The following is a 17,635-nucleotide window of genomic DNA, read 5'->3' as shown; positions in this document are numbered from 1 at the left end:
CATGAATTGACACCGATGCTTTCAACACCCTTTGGCCACAAACTAAAAAATCTTTGTGCAATAAGTATGTTGAGATTGACTAAAATGACCACAATGTTTTTTCCACAATTATCACATAACGCACTGCCTAACGTCAGCACCAGTCATTTACAATATGATCAAAATGATGATATTTACAGTATAAAAAGAAAAAAGAAAAAATCAATTTATTTACAAAGATAGAATTAATATAATCAAGGTACTGAGTTATCAGCTCTCAGTTTGCATTCAGCTCTCAGTTAGCATTTTGCTCCACACTTATACAACAAAATGGTCCCTCTTACTTGCCATGTTGGAAAAAAATTGATCAAAACAACATTTGGTACTTAAGAAATCACTGAAACATCATTGATTTAAGACACTTAAAAAGACAATTAGAATCATCCAAATATGACACTTGGGCTTGTTAAGAGTGATATTTGACCCTGTCTTGACCTGTTGACAGTTAAGTCTGTCTGTATTCAACACTGTTTTTGAAGTATGCAATGCAGTCTAAAATAAAGGTACACAATACATGAGTTAACCTACTCAATTTAGTGGACACTGAGTACACTTGATAAGAAAAATAGCATGCACTTGTAGCAACAGTGTACAAAAAAAAAATAATAACATACAGCAACAACAACACATAGAATAATTTTTCAATGTGATGGAAAGTGTCTCCTGTCATCATTATATGTATAAAAGAAAAAAATAGCCTCTATATATGTATCTATATGGTTTTATTGGTCATTGCCTCTAGGACGATGAGACAGCTTTAAAGTAGATTGTAAACTCTTTGTCAACATTGCCTATTAAACTATTTTAATGAGTATAAAGTACTTTTTTTTTTCTCATACCACATTTAAACATTACATGCATATGTCTGTTATATTTATCTTATCTAGAACATAGTTATGGTTTTATTTTTTATTTTTTGGAGGAGGAGTTCACAGACTACTGCATAATAGCCAGAAATTTACTCTCTTCTGCGAGGGTGGTAAGGAGGGAGCTCATGTCACCTATAGCCATGTTGTTAGTGCCTGGATGCATGCTGTGAAATGTAGCAGAAACACGAGGAGTAGTCAGTCGAGAGGAAGTCCGAGACAGACCCTGGAGAAAACTAGGACTGATTGTGTCAGACACCACACTACCCTGCTCAAAGCCATCCTCAAGGATGGAACAGATTTCTAAACCCATATTATCTAGGACACCTGGGCTTCCTTCTACCGTGCTGGTAACCTGATCAACCCCAGGGGACAGAAGAGCCTCAGAAGGTGTTTCTGTCTCTTCTGTCAAGGACTCCATTAGACATGTCTGTGCTATGTTGTGAGAAGATGAAGTTTTGGACTCTTTTATGTCAAAACACTCAGCAATAAACACTGGCTGTTGTTGCTGAAAGGAAGAGCAAGTGCTAGTTTGAAGGTGATCATCTGCCTCAAGCTTCAGCCCTGAAACCTGATTTGTAAGGGAGCAATTGGTACCATTTCCATTTCTTAAGCTTTGCTGCAGGCATGAATGTGCATTTTGACTGTTGCTTACATGCTGAGTGGAGTAGAACTGTGGGTGATATAAGCCTCTACGGCAACTATTGACAGGTGGGTGGGTCATAGGAGGCTGGGGCTGGTGAGGCAGTAGTGTTGCCGGGGACAAGCTGCAGTTTGCTTGTCTTTGCAACAAAAGGTTACCGCTGATTTGATGTGTTGTGTGATTTTGCTGGAGGTGAGTTTGGGATATAGTTGTCTGCTGGGCACAGCTAGGGCGGATGGGCCCCAAATAGATATGAGAGAAGTCTGGTTGACCAAAGTTATTGTGCCTTGATTCCAGTTGGGATGTTGAGGAAGACTCAATCTTAATGCCTGGATTAATCTTGGACTGCTGTTGGGCTGGTTTTGCAATTTGTTGATGCTGCTCTGGATGTCTGCACCTGTAGCTCATACCTGTCATGTCTCTTTGAAGACTTAAGTGTTGATCTATGAAATCTGTATGCAGTTGTTGCTGCACAATCATGTTTCCAAATCGACTAAAGGGGTTGCTAACAATGCCACTCTGGTCTGACCATCTTTCGCACCTCTGAGATTGCTGCCTGGGTGGAGTAAAATCAGCACTACCAGAGCTCACTTCATTCCACTGGATAGGCATTACATCTTTACTAGAGTCTTCCCCTTCAGCCTCTTCCTGTTGCGGGCTGAGGAAGTTCTGGCTGTCTGCAATACCCTGGTCAAAACTGGATCTATGGGGACTGGAATCACTGCTATGGTTGTGAGCCAATTCCTGATCTTGAGAATGGATGACTTCATTGACATGTAACAAAAGACCATCCTGGTCCATGGCCAATTCCTCAAGTGCTGATTGCTCCATGATGCTAGGAGGGCATGGAGAGTGTAGACTCTTCTGAAAGCTACCTACTTGGCAGGTATAGTTCTGCAGACTTAGACTGTGATCTTCTCCATCTGAGTAATGATTACTAGCAAGATGGGGTAATGAATTCATGTTGTTTAGACTGCTAAAACGCTGTACCTGTGGCAAGCCGAAAGCACTAGGATCCCGTGGGCGCACAGGGTCACTGGCTCTTCGATCGCTATTCCCTGGACCTTCACCAGGGTACAGTCCTCTCCGTTGATACACTGCTTGACTGCCTTGTAAGTTGTGCATACCATCACTACAGCGACGTGGCCTGACCAGTGGTGGTAGTGTAAGCTGGCCTGTGTTCTGTCCATCTCCCATCAAAGTCAGGCGAGTCTTTAGACTCATTTGCTCCATGTTGGGCAAGGGTGTGGGAGGAGGCCCACCTGTAGCAGCTGCATATTTGGCCTTCAGGTGATAGTGTTGAGCTGGAGTGAGGTTCAAACCACCTCTTGCTCCCATTCCAGTTCCTCCGATACCTCCACTTCCAACACCCCAGCTTCCACCGTACATCATCCCAACTGAACTTCCTCCTCCACCTCCACACTGGCTGGCTTCACTGGAGCGTCGGGAGGCATCAGTGGAGATAGGGTCATACGAATCAGTGGCACTGAGATTGTGGATACGCCGATGATGGCTGTGCTCAGACTGCGAGGCCTGGCTAGATCGGCGGCTGGAGAAGCAGGGGGAGATGCCAGAGGAGCGACGGCTGCTGCTTAGGTAGGCCGAGCTGGTGTTGCTACCACTGCTGTCTCGCCGTTCATGCAGCAAACTCAAAACTGTCAGCTCTGTGTTGGACGGCTCAGGACGTGGAGAAAGCTGGAGCACCCCCACAGAACTACTCCTACCAAGGCATGAACCTAATAATGAGAGATACTCTTGTTAGAAGAGGTTGAATGTTATCATTATTATGCCATTATAGTCACATTTAGACACAAATGGGTACGTTCACCCAAAAAGAAAACTTCTGTCAAACTGTACTCACCCTCACATCATTCCAAACTAGGGCTGGGCGATAAAACGATAACGATAATTATCGCGATATAATTTTTCTCGATAAAACGATATCAAGAGTTCGATAAATGTTTGATAATGTTTATGCGCCAAAAGCGGAACGAAACTCATTTGAACCGCGCGTCACACGGACCATTAATCCGCTCGGCTCAACGTCCAAACGGCAGCGTAGCGCGAGCTCACTAGAGTAGATGCGTTTACTCTGATCGCTCTCGTCACGAGATCCAGTGAGAAGCGCTTGAATTCAACGAAGAACACAAATGTCTCAGTGATTTAAACCAGTTTAAAGGCAGATGAAACAGCGCTGACAAACAGGAGAAACACTGTGCGCAGAAGGCTTTTCCGTCTACAAATTCCCATCATTTACCATGGATTAACTGTAGCATTAGCCTAGTAATATTAACTGCACCATGAAATGTGGGATATACATATTGAATTGTATTATATTATTAATGTAGACAATGTATTAAAGGAATAATGGAATATCATTACAGTATTTAATAATGCATTTAGGCTACTGTTTTTCATACAAATACCATAGAAACCATAAAGTTACATTTTGCCATGATAGTGAGATGCTGTAGGGTAGGCTATGCCTGGTTTTATCTGTGGTTATCATGATCTAAATGCATGATACTGGATGACCAATGGTTAAGTTTAATAAAACTCAAACAGTCAGAATATTACATTTTACCAAATAAAAATTAGCACATGCAAAAACTAAGAAATTAATTGTCCAATAAAGATATTTATTTTATTAAGGAAAAATTACAAATGTTTGAATGTTCCACCTCAGATTTGTGAAATGTTCACCTGTTTTGGCAAGAGTTTTTGTCATGATATGTTCTGACAATAAAGAGTAGTTTAAAACCACAGTTAACGCTCTGGTTTCTACAACTTTCACTTAGGAGCAAAAATCTGCCTTTAAACTTGAAAGAAATAAAGATTTGACTTTTATCGTGATAATTATCGGTATCGACTGAAAAAAGATTATCGTGATATTTTTTTTTTTGCCATATCGCCCAGCCCTATTCCAAACCTTCAAAATATCTTCTTTTATGTTCCGCAGAAGAAGAACAAGTCATGAAAACGACATAAGGGTGATGACAGAAGTTTCATTTTTGGATAAATTAATCCTTTAAGTTTAAAAGATTATAAGAACACCTGGTGGTCTGCACTTAAATTTGTAGAGTTTGGTATGTTGACAAAGCTCTGAAAGTAAGACTTACCCTTTCCTGTGAGGGCAGGCAGGGCCTGGCCTTTAGGGGGTGGTGTTGGGGACAGATGTCCTAGCCTAGGCACAGCTCCATTCACCTGCCTTAACCTCTCCATCTTAACATGTTCCATCCAGCGTAGGGGCCGTCCTACACTTCGGCGTGTCTGCAAAGCTAGTGTTGCCGTCGTGGCTGTTGCAGTGGATACTGTAGAGTCCATAATGGGGGCATCCTCCTCCTCTCCCTCTCCTTCCTCCTCCTCTTCCTCCTCTTCTTTTTCCTGGTCCTCAAGCACTGCCACCTCCCCCAAAAGCCCAATGCTGTTTACAGCAAGCTGGACTCCACGGCCGATATGGGGGCCGCCGGTGGACTGGTCACTGCCGCATGAAGACTGACTGCCAGGGCTTGGCTGAGACGTCTAAGAGAGGAAGAAAGAAGAGAACATTTTTAAAATGTTAAATTTATGACAAAAATGTAACAATCCTGATATTTTGGCACATTTTCTATAGGTGAAACAGAAGAATGCAATGAGGAGAATGAAATGCAATGTTGAGAAAATTCCTCGCACTCAGCCATATAACAAGACCTATTAGAGCAGATGTCTTCACCCCTGCCCCTGGAGACCACTGTCCTACAAAGTTTATTTCCAACCTGCTTCAACACACCTGCCTGTAATTTCCTGAAGACCTTAATTATCTGGTTTATCTGGTGTGTTTGATTAGGATTGGAGCTAAACTCTCCAGAACAGTGGGTCTCCTGGAGCAGGATTGAAGACTTCTGTAAGAGTATATGGTTAATGTGAGCAATAATTCTACACAATTTCTTCTTTCTCAGTTTACATAAAACTGTATTTGAATCAATTTCATCTCTACGTCAGCATGGAATGTAAACTAAAGTGAATCACAGACGTGTGAGAAACAGGTTCCCTCATGCTCACCAGCTGCCAGTATCAGAACTAAATGACCAACAGTGGGAGTAGAGGTAAGCTTGTTTGCCCCATTTTCAGAAAACAGGGCACATGAACAATGGTCTCCCTGTAGAGCTGTTGGGTCCTAATTAGGTTGTTTTTTTGTGTGTTGCAAATGGATAGTGACTGCTAAAGAATTGGCTATCTTGTTAGTAGTGGTGTAAGAAAGCTTGTATTTTTCTTTGCGATTTGCGATTGCGTTTTCTCAACCTAGAGCTGTACAAAGATCCAGAACACAATGAAACCACAAGTGCAGTCACAGCTCACTGATTTAAAACGGCAACAGAGTTCCAGAGCCAAATACATAAACAGTTACTAGAGGTAGCTTTGTCATGCAAGCTGATATAATACTCATGTGACCATAGGCAACAATATTATGACAACAAAGTACAGTATGCACCATGCTTTAAATAAAAAACAAAAAATTATTTTTACATTCAGTGTTAAAATATGTAAGAGATGACATGATGCTGTTGACCGATGACTGAATGAATAGCCAAAACTGATCCAGATGGCCCAGACTTCAAAGGATAGAATGAGTAATAAAAAGAGAAAAGATCAGACCTAACATCACCATTCTCACCTGATCACCCACTGTCCTTATTAAGAGAGGAAAAGTAATGCGTGTGGTAGTGGACAAAAAAGATATTCAGTTATTTATTTGCACATGCAAGGCAAAATGTAGCAGGCTATAAGCAAGTATTAGCTGAGCAGCTATGAAACCAGGAATGGAAGGGGTAAAAACATTAGTTTTGAAGTAAACATTTGTAAGGCAAAGGCGACATACACACTGCAGTTAAATTTGGTTGTCACTTCATCTCTTTAATGCTTAATCCCGTTATGTATACCCACACAGTTCAGAAATTTACGGGAGTGACAACTGCATTTTACAACCGTATTAACTCCCGAAAAAATGCAGGTAGTGACAACACTTCTACGCAGTGTGTACGGAACTGAACAACTAGTTTTTAATTACATATTTAAATGCGCATCAGAGATATTTCTCTCTTCTGTATTCTCTGCAAGAAAATCACAGAGAAATAGGTACTAGGCTTGACTCATTCATGTTGCCAGATCTTGCTAAACAATAGCAGACATGAATAAGCCTATAATAAACCAAAATAAATCCAAATGCTTTATATTGGAAATAAGGCCTCTGTTGACAGTGTTTTAGTTAAAAGTTCAAAACATAACGATTCTTTGGTTACTGTAATATTACTTTGCTCAAATATAGCGGATTCAAAATATGAGAGATGCCAGAACATTACTATGGTTACCACGGTGTTAATCATCACAGGAGTGTGTTCTGTACACACACAGAACGATAATTTAGGGGATTCACTTCTGTATTTAAATACAGGAATACTCCTGAAACTTTCTAGCTTGTACATGGTCAAAAGGACATAAAAGGTTAGATTTCAGTTTATTTATTTTACATTTTTGGAGATGAAACTTTAGCAAAAGTATAGCAAACCATTCCTTTTTGTAATGTTTTTTTTTTTTTTTTTTTTTACATGGAAGGAAGCTTACCATGGGCTTTTCTGTTTTGATTGACTTCACTTGTAGACATTCATCCTGTTTCGAGGTAGCGTGGTTATACTCCCTTTGGTCCGTGATCGCTCCGAGAGGCAGCTGTCCTGGTGACCGGCTTTGTCCATTACCTCCAGGTTCTCGTGGCTGAGGTGGGGGTCGTGGGTATGTATCCCCACGCTGTTTCTTGGTGACGTGGGCTTCAGGACCATGTACAGTCTTAACATGTTTCCGTAAAGAGCTGGGGTCAGTGTATCGCTTAGTGCAACCAGGGATTTTACAGACATAGGGTTTCTAAGATAAGTAAAGAGAGAGGGAGCATCGGCATCATATAGAAATATTCAACTTAAAACAAAGTTAACATGAATGATATAATCACAACCCATTCTACTTCAGAGATGTGATGTATTTTGAGTAAAAAGAATATTCAGTGAGAAAATTATGTAGGATGGGACCTCATTTTATCCATCAAGAATTTATCGCATTCAGAGAGGAGCTAGCTGGTCGTGATCGTTATATGAAAGGAAGTTGGATGGGCTGAAAAATAAAATGGCATGGTGATGTCAGCGAAAATTGAAAGTTGTTTCAGAGGTGGATCAATAGGTGAATTGTTCACCATAAGACCAGGAACATAAGAAGTTCATAAGAAGACCATGAACATACTTGTCCAAACCTGACAGTGTTAGAAGCAGGCATTTTGCTTGGTACACTCATGTGTGTGAATTTACCTCATTGGAGTGTGTGCGATTCTGGTGTTTGGCTCGGTCGGACGCGTTGGAAAACGCTTTGTTGCAACCTTCATGTTCACACACATATGGCTTCTCTCCTGTGTGTGACCGCAAATGTGTCTTCAGATTCTCTAGTCTGGAGTAGGCCTTTGAACAGCCTTCAAACTGACAGAGAAAAGGACACACAGTTGCATGATTTGTTCTAGACAGGCCAAGGCTTTTGCAGCAGGTAGGTTCGTAGAAAAAACTTTTTCAGATCAAAAGCTGTTCCACCTATTGAAACGAGTGTCTAAAAACAAAACAAAAAATACCAAATGTATTTAATGTAATTCTCACTGTGCATTTATGAGGCTTCTCTCCTGTATGTCTGCGCATGTGCACCACCAGCATGTACTGGGCCTTGAAGGGTTTTTGCTCTCTTGAACATTCCTCCCAGCGACACACAAACTCCTTCTTTTCTCCATGGATATGGTCATTATTTATGTGCTGTGAGAGGAAGAGAAGGTCAAAGTTCATGTTAATGAATAATATGATATATACCTGTAGTATGAAACATTTACAACACTATGGTGTGCTCCGGTAAAAAATATTTTTACTACTTTATCAAGAGTTGTATATTTAAAAAATGAGTTTACATCTATTAATGTTTTACATGTTAGATTGAATGTACTTATTAATATTAACATCTACTTTGTAAGCAATGCAATGACATTGTTGTGCCACTAGAGGGCTTCAGGATCACACAGTTGAGGCTTCAGTAACTGCTCATCAATTGCTTAACCACTGCAAGCACAGAGTATACTGTATACATTTTACTCAAAACAATAAATATCTATGCAATATCTTATAGAAGAGATTCTGCATCATAAAACTAGGGGTTACACTATGGAGGATATCTAAGATTATGGTGTCTCATTCTCTAGTGGTCAACAGCAGCAGTCTTTAAGGGAACTTTTAGAGAAGTTTGCAGAGCTATCTGATCAACATTGAAACGCATTGTTGAGCATCAAAAGAAGCTACTCAGACATCTACATGAGTTTGTCTTTTCCTTGTCTTTTGTCAGGCTTTATGTGCAATTTGTATGGAAGCCCATTTCTGCACACATAAGAAAAAAAGTACTTTTGTAAATCCAAAAATGACATAAAAAGTCATAATTATGGCATAAAATTTATGACATAGTACAAGATTAAAAGTCAGAATTATGGCACGAGTCAAATATTTTGTCATAACTTTGATGTCATCAAGATATACTAAAGTGTGATTTTTTTTCTTATGTGGCATAAATGTAGCCTGGCAAGCCAGACCTACATCAGACACGGCTCAATCCGAGGGGCGGGATAAACGGCTGTCAAGACAAATTGACAATTTGAAAGATTTCAAATTCACTCTGCACACAATAGGACAGCACTTCAACCAACCTGGGCCCGGTTTCCCAAAGCGTTCTTATCTCTAAGTAGTTCTTAACCTATTGCTTAACCTCTCTCTTAACCTTATGGGACGGTTCCCGAAACGTTCGTACGCTAAGTATATCTTCTGTAAGTCACATTTTCGTAAGGTTGGTCTGGACCATTCGTAGCTCTCTCTTAGCGTTGTTGCAGGTCTAAATGAATATAATTCTGAAGTTTTAATACACCCAGACAGTATTAAATTAGGCTAATTCAAGTGTTTTCATGCAAAGAATAAAATTGTCATTACACTGATTGTTGTTAGATTTTTAATTAGCCTATATTATTATACAATATTATTAATTGAATTAAAACGCTCTTTTAAAGGCCAGTGAAAGCATAGGCTACTGTCAGTTAAGTCCTATTCGGACGCTAATATTGTTTCTCATGGGCTCGTCCGGTATTTTAAACATTTACAGGGGTAAGTCGGTGATTTTAGTGCCGTCCGAATCCATAATATCAGTGTTTTTCTCACCCAATCCGCGTAAAAATCCCTGGCCAAATTAGTACCTTCTGTTTTTTGACAAACAGGTCGTGTGGTAATTTAATTGCCGTCTGAATCCAAATCTCCGAGTTTACAAGAGATTCAAAATTCACGGTTTGAATCCTTTTTGATCACTGCAGAGCACCGTACGCAAGATGTAAACTTTTATTACTGAAATGCTGGAAAGTATTTACACAAGAACAATATTTAATCGCAGCTCCACCTCAGCGAACAAAAATGGGAAAGAAAAGGCGGCATGTACATTTTTGAAAAGGTTATTGTGGCAGCAATAGGCTATATGTTACAATTTTAAAATATGTAGGTTAGGCTATTATAGGCTATTATAGTTTGGATTATTTTTTATAATATCCAATAATCATAATAAATTGCAATTTCAACTATTTCTGAAGTGCTTCTTTTATAAAGATGACAGCTTTTTCACATAAACAGCCCCTGCACGAGAGAATAATTGATTGTCGAGCCTTCGATTTCAAACAATTCAGCACCATGGCCACGGACAGCGCCGGGTCACGTCGCACTTAAGAAGGTATATCTTAAGCAGCTTTCTAAGGTATAGTTCGGGGAACACACTTAGGAAAATAAACAAATTTGGTAAGGTATATCTTTCGAGTCTTCTTAGCAGGCTAAGAGTGAGCGTTATCGGGAAACCGGGCCCAGAGCGTTTTCCCACCAGCGGAGCTAACGTTAGTTGATAGATTCAACTTTTGCCATATCTGGCCGGCAAAACTACGAACACATATTCCTTTTTTTAAGAATGACTTAAGTGCCGTTCTTTGCTCTTTTCTCAAAGAAAAACTTAACTCCAAGTCCTCCAGAGTCGCGGCCAAAGCCGATTTGAAAGACTGTTCGCCACTGTTCGCCAGCAGCAGCAGCCATTCTTTGTTTTCAAGTAGCAGCAACCGTCGCAACTCTGTCGTCATTATGTTAAGCCCGCCCCGCCTACTCTATACACGATGTGATTGGCCTGACCCAATTTAGGTTTTTGCAGCTCGAAAGTCAATGGAGAGTTGCTAGACTACCCTGGCTGCAAAATACATTTTGCTGCCGCTAGGGTGCGTCTAGATTTCTAGGCTAGCATAAATGGGCTTCTATAGAAATGTAAGATCAGTTAGTCCTGAACACTTAATTTCAATTAATTTAATTCTTACAATCAATTACTTTTATTGGAGAACAATGCTATATTTGTGTTGTATGTTTGTGAAAAGTAATTGTTAAAAATCTCTTTATGTTTATTGTAATGTAAAGTCATTCAGACTCAATGATTCTCTTTCTTTCTTTCTTTCTTTCTTTCTTTCTTTCTTTCTTTCTTTCTTTCTTTCTTTCTTTCTTTCTTTCTTTCTTTCTTTCTTTACAAACTCCCTGCTTCTTACAATGATTTTTCTCATGTTTCAGTTTCCCCTTTTCTTTCAATATCTCTCTCTCTCTCTATATCTCTCTCTCTCTCTCTCTCTCTCTCTCTCTCTCTCTCGAGTGCATGCTGGGAGTTTGTGGACGGAGCGTGAGTGTGTGTTGGAGTGAGCTCTACGGTGCGAGTGAGTTTTCTATCTTTTTATCTATCTCTTGTGATTTTGTTGCGGGGTAAATAGAGGAAAGTTTGTAGGTGTTTGTAAGGAGCGTCGTCGGTCAGTGTGCACTGATCACTATGGCGGCGTCTCAGCACGCGAGTTTGGAAAGTTTAACGCGCCGACACGGCGTTAAGGTAGTACCCGCGGAGCGTTGTTCAGTTGAGGACTGCGTCCTTGCTGTTGCTGCTGTTGTTGGTCATGATTGCATTCTTTCTGCATCAAGAATGAATAGCGCAATAGTGATGTTTTTGAACAATGTTGACAAAGTGAACGAAGTTGTAGAAACCGGGATTGTTGTGAATGATTCCCTTACTCCAGTCATGCCTTTAGTACAACCAGCGAAAAGAGTAATATTATCAAATGTCCCGCCGTTTATTAAAAACGAAGTGATTGAAAGGGAATTGTCCAGACACGGAAAGTTTGTGTCAAAAATGAAGAAAATACCACTCGGTTGTAAATCGCCACAGTTGAAGCATGTTGTGTCATTTCGGAGGCAGGTGCACATGATTTTAAATAACCAGAATGAAGAGCTTAATTTGGCCATGAAGTTTAAGATTGAGGATTTTCATTATGTTATTTTTGCTACCTCAGATTCGATGAAGTGTTCTCTTACGAGAGGTTCTCTCGTATTGCGTAAGTAGCTTACGCATCGGGAAAGTCTTCTTTCTTCGAGATCTGAAGCCAAAAAATTATCCTTAATTTTGTATTCATTGTCAACGCAGTGCAGCAGCCGACAGACCTAGGCAGGCTGTATAAGCGTGCTCATTGGCTGCTCGGCTGCAACTGCTTAAGCCTATCGGTGAGCGCTCTGAACGCGGCAACTTCGCGCCCTCCACACCCTTCTAACCGTCAGAATGGGTGTGGCCAGCGTGTATATGGCCAGCGTGTATATATTCAGCGCTCACAGGCTAAAATTCTGATTTTCTTGTCTTCAGCGAAGCACTTCGCATCGCTGGATCTGGAGAAGCCGCCGCCGTTGAAACCAGCGACCAGCAAGCCTAGGACAGCGCCTGAAGAAGCCGGCCGCCTTCGCCGCCTTCAGCCTTCCGTGCCTGCTACGCTATCCGGCGTCATATCCTTTTCACTGCTGTGTGTTCGCCTACTGCAACACACCCTCTCCTCTAAAAGAGCACGGGGCGTTTTTCTAAAAAATGCCCCGTTTTTCTTGCGGCTCGTGCCACGCCCCGCTCAGCAACGGAGACCGCCATCCCATCTGCGCCGCGATCACGCCGCCACCGCACTCTCCACGGGCGGCTGCCCCGAGTGCGAGGAACTTTCAATGTCGACCCTGCGGGCTCGGCTTGAAATTTTCGACCAACATGTCTCCCCGCCCGTCCCTGCTGGGCCGCGCAAGAAGAAGCGCCGCTCACAGCGACCGCCGGAGACCAACCAGGCGCACAGAAGCTCGCCGGAGTCTCTCCCTCGAGCTTCTCCCTCGCCTTCCCCGCCCCCCCTCACGGCCGCGCAGCCGCCGGCCCTCGCCCGCGCCTCCGCCGCTTCAGGGGATGAGGCGGATGAGTTTGGTGAACGCGCCGCGGACAGCTGTTCTCTCCTGGCCTCTGACAGCGAGGAATGGTCCACTGCCTCCTCGTCAGTCCAGGATTCAGGCCGATCTCGAGCGGGCGAGGACGCGGAACTTTTACGCCTCCTCACGCGAGCTGTCGAACAGCTGGGCCTTGACTGGTCTTCCCCGGAAGAGCCAGCCCCGAACAGACTCGACGGCTGCTTCCTTCACCAACGCCGCCGACAGCCGGCATCCAGAAAAGCACCCTTCCTGCCTGAGCTTCACAGCGAGCTCTCTAAATCGTGGAATGCTCCATTCTCCGCGAGAGTGTCTTCACACGCCTCATCGACGCTCTCACAGGTTGACGGCGCCGCTGAGAAGGTGTATAATTCCATCCCCCCTGTGGAGGAGGCGGTCGCAGCGCACCTTTGCCCGCCCTCTCGTTGGCGCTCAAAGGCTGCCCTCCCGTCCAAAGCATGCAGGACCACTTCAGCCCTCGTCGGCCGCGCTTTCGCCGCCGCGGGGCAGGCCGCATCAGCACTCCACTCTATGGCAGTACTGCAGATCCTCCAGGCTAACCTCCTCCGTGATCTGGACGAGAAGCGCTCGGAGCCTGCTTCCCTCACGGATTTGAGGAGCGCTACGGACCTTTCCCTTCGCGCCACGAAATCCGCTGCCCAGGCCATTGGAATGTGCATGGCCTCTCTGTCAGTTACAGAAAGGCATCTCTGGCTCACGCTCGCGGACATGAGGGAGTCTGAGCGCGCGGTGTTTCTCAACGCCCCCCTCTCCCCCACCGGCCTGTTCGGCCCAGCGGTTAGCGGGATCGTCGACCGCTTTTCGAAGGTGAAAAAGACTACAGAGGCAATGAATTTGTTTCTGCCTCGACGCTCCAGGCCTGCTGCACGCCGTCCTTCGGACCAGCCTGCACAAAGCTCTGCCCAGCTTCCAGCTCGACCTCCGTCCTCGCAGCGACGACAGGGCGGCCGCCCTCGTTCTCGCTCGACCAGCCGCGCTAGACTGCCGCCTCCCCGGGGACCCCGGCAGAGGATCGCGGTGAAGCCTGAGCCTCCAAAATCCTCCTAGCCCGAGGAGAGAAGCGACGATTGGGTCCCGCCGCGGCCGGACCGTCGTCAAAGCTTCAAGCTCTGTCAGTGCCCGTTGCCACGGTTACTGCAGACACTCATTTCGCAGCCAACGAGCCGGTGAACTCACCCTCTCGCCTGCACACAACCGCCGTTTTCACGGCGACCCAGAGAAATCTCAAAGAGAGTATTATGCCTGGTCGCGCGCCTCGCGCTGTAAGTGTTTCAAATGCAGTAAATGTGCCCACTTATCTGTGTTCACCTCTGCACACAAGCACTATAAACCCCGTGTCTCTCACAGAGTCCACTCGCATAAAGCTGGCACAAGCCGCTCGAGTGTTAAAAGTAGGTCACGTGTCCACCCCGCTGTGCCCACACCTACTCACTGCCCGCTCTGTTACACAACCCCTCACAACCGGTCAGGTTATAAACACGGATGCTGTGCCCGCTTCCACGCGCTCACACATCCGCTCTCTTACTTCGCCCCCGACGCCGCCTTCGAGCGTTGTGCTTCACACTGTATGTTCCCCGTCAAAAGCCACCGGGACGCTGTGTGTAAAACGGCCAGTCACCGCTGTGAGCGACCCGCCGTATCCAAGCACCAAGAGTGCGCGCGTCACGCCCGCCCCTCCGTTTCGAGCTCTCGAGCCCGCGATCAGCGGCGATCAGAGCCCGGAGGCTATTCTGCCCCTGGCTGCACACGCGAGAGCGTGGGAAGCTATTCCAGGCGCGTCAGAATGGGTGCTGAGCACAGTAAAACGAGGCTATACTCTGCAGTTTGCTCGCCGCCCTCCGCGCTTTCAAGCGCGTGTCGAGACCAGAGTGAATGGGGAAGTAGCACATCTACTTCGAGCAGAAATAGCCACACTTCTGTGCAAAAGGGCAATAGAACCGGTTTCCCCTTCCATGAGCGAGTCGGGCTTTTACAGCCGTTATTTCCTCGTTCCCAAGAAGGACGGAGCTCTCAGACCAATTCTAGATCTGAGACGTTTGAACAAGGCTCTTATGAAAAGACCGTTCAAAATGCTCACAACCAGACAAATCCTCGCGCAAATTCGCCCGAGGGACTGGTTTATATCTCTCGATCTAAAAGACGCATACTTTCAGATCCAGATAATACCCCGTCACAGGCCATTCTTGAGATTCGCCTTCGACGGTCAGGTATATCAGTACACCGTCCTGCCGTTCGGCCTGTCTTTGGCACCCCGCACATTCACGAAGTGCATGGACACGGCTCTCGCTCCCCTGAGGGGTCGGGGAATGCGAATTTTGAACTACTTGGACGATTGGCTGATCCTAGCACAGTCAGAGGCCGAACTCATCGCCCACAGAACAGTGCTTTTAAGCCATCTGGACAGCCTGGGGCTTACGGTCAACTGGACCAAGAGCTCGCTCGTGCCCAGTCAATCAACCTCTTTTCTGGGTTTGGATCTGGACACTGTAGCGATGACGGCCCGCCTGTCGACACAGCGCGCGCTGCATTCGACGCCTGGCCGCGTCCCTCCGGCCGGGCAGCACCGTACCTCTCAAAACATTTCAGAGGCTACTGGGTTGTATGGCCTCAGCCGCAGCAGTGCTTCGGCTGGGTCTTTTACGAATGCGCCCGCTACAACGCTGGCTGAATGCCCGAGTGCCTCACAGAGCATGGGCTTCCGGCGGTATTCGCATCCCCGGGGACCCCGGCAGAGGATCGCGGTGAAGCCTGAGCCTCCAAAATCCTCCTAGCCCGAGGAGAGAAGCGACGATTGGGTCCCGCCGCGGCCGGACCGTCGTCAAAGCTTCAAGCTCTGTCAGTCCCCGTTGCCACGGTTACTGCAGACACTCATTTCGCAGCCAACGAGCCGGTGAACTCACCCTCTCGCCTGCACACAACCGCCGTTTTCACGGCGACCCAGAGAAATCTCAAAGAGAGTATTATGCCTGGTCGCGCGCCTCGCGCTGTAAGTGTTTCAAATGCAGTAAATGTGCCCACTTATCTGTGTTCACCTCTGCACACAAGCACTATAAACCCCGTGTCTCTCACAGAGTCCACTCGCATAAAGCTGGCACAAGCCGCTCGAGTGTTAAAAGTAGGTCACGTGTCCACCCCGCTGTGCCCACACCTACTCACTGCCCGCTCTGTTACACAACCCCTCACAACCGGTCAGGTTATAAACACGGATGCTGTGCCCGCTTCCACGCGCTCACACATCCGCTCTCTTACTTCGCCCCCGACGCCGCCTTCGAGCGTTGTGCTTCACACTGTATGTTCCCCGTCAAAAGCCACCGGGACGCTGTGTGTAAAACGGCCAGTCACCGCTGTGAGCGACCCGCCGTATCCAAGCACCAAGAGTGCGCGCGTCACGCCCGCCCCTCCGTTTCGAGCTCTCGAGCCCGCGATCAGCGGCGATCAGAGCCCGGAGGCTATTCTGCCCCTGGCTGCACACGCGAGAGCGTGGGAAGCTATTCCAGGCGCGTCAGAATGGGTGCTGAGCACAGTAAAACGAGGCTATACTCTGCAGTTTGCTCGCCGCCCTCCGCGCTTTCAAGCGCGTGTCGAGACCAGAGTGAATGGGGAAGTAGCACATCTACTTCGAGCAGAAATAGCCACACTTCTGTGCAAAAGGGCAATAGAACCGGTTTCCCCTTCCATGAGCGAGTCGGGCTTTTACAGCCGTTATTTCCTCGTTCCCAAGAAGGACGGAGCTCTCAGACCAATTCTAGATCTGAGACGTTTGAACAAGGCTCTTATGAAAAGACCGTTCAAAATGCTCACAACCAGACAAATCCTTGCGCAAATTCGCCCGAGGGACTGGTTTATATCTCTCGATCTAAAAGACGCATACTTTCAGATCCAGATAATACCCCGTCACAGGCCATTCTTGAGATTCGCCTTCGACGGTCAGGTATATCAGTACACCGTCCTGCCGTTCGGCCTGTCTTTGGCACCCCGCACATTCACGAAGTGCATGGACACGGCTCTCGCTCCCCTGAGGGGTCGGGGAATGCGAATTTTGAACTACTTGGACGATTGGCTGATCCTAGCACAGTCAGAGGCCGAACTCATCGCCCACAGAACAGTGCTTTTAAGCCATCTGGACAGCCTGGGGCTTACGGTCAACTGGACCAAGAGCTCGCTCGTGCCCAGTCAATCAACCTCTTTTCTGGGTTTGGATCTGGACACTGTAGCGATGACGGCCCGCCTGTCGACACAGCGCGCGCGCTGCATTCGACGCCTGGCCGCGTCCCTCCGGCCGGGCAGCACCGTACCTCTCAAAACATTTCAGAGGCTACTGGGTTGTATGGCCTCAGCCGCAGCAGTGCTTCGGCTGGGTCTTTTACGAATGCGCCCGCTACAACGCTGGCTGAATGCCCGAGTGCCTCACAGAGCATGGGCTTCCGGCGGTATTCGCATCAGAGTGACTCAGAGGTGCGTTTCAGCTCTGAAGCCCTGGTTAGCGGCCGACTGGTACCAGCGGGAAGTGACAATGGGAGCTATCTCACACCGCAAAATTATCTCGACGGACGCTTCCACCTCAGGCTGGGGCGCTCTGTTCGAGGGCAAACCGGCTTTTGGCCTATGGTCAGACCGGGAAAAATGCCTCCACATAAACTGTTTGGAGATGATAGCGGTCGAGAACCAGGCGCTTCCTCCCATTCATACGGGATCACCAT

General features: G+C 45.9%; 1 protein-coding gene across 1 annotated transcript in view; it reads right to left on the bottom strand.

Moving 5' to 3' along the window:
- Positions 1 to 833: 833 nt before the first annotated feature.
- Positions 834 to 17,635, bottom strand: part of gli3 (GLI family zinc finger 3) — a 250,478-nt gene continuing 233,676 nt past the window's right edge. Inside the window, exons 11-15 of the mRNA XM_081352419.1 lie at positions 8,214 to 8,363; positions 7,878 to 8,042; positions 7,150 to 7,443; positions 4,668 to 5,070; positions 834 to 3,284 (exon numbers count right to left, since the gene is read on the bottom strand). Of these exons, the coding sequence (XP_081208545.1) occupies positions 976 to 3,284; positions 4,668 to 5,070; positions 7,150 to 7,443; positions 7,878 to 8,042; positions 8,214 to 8,363 (3,321 nt within the window). The 3' untranslated portion in view covers positions 834 to 975. The remainder of the gene's footprint in view (positions 3,285 to 4,667; positions 5,071 to 7,149; positions 7,444 to 7,877; positions 8,043 to 8,213; positions 8,364 to 17,635) is intronic.

The sequence above is a fragment of the Scardinius erythrophthalmus genome (genome assembly GCF_964197995.2).
Source record: "Scardinius erythrophthalmus genome assembly, chromosome: 22".
Taxonomy (NCBI): Eukaryota; Metazoa; Chordata; class Actinopteri; order Cypriniformes; family Leuciscidae; genus Scardinius; species Scardinius erythrophthalmus.
The sequence above is the reverse complement of the archived record's forward strand: the minus strand, read 5'-3'. Positions and strand labels throughout refer to the sequence as shown.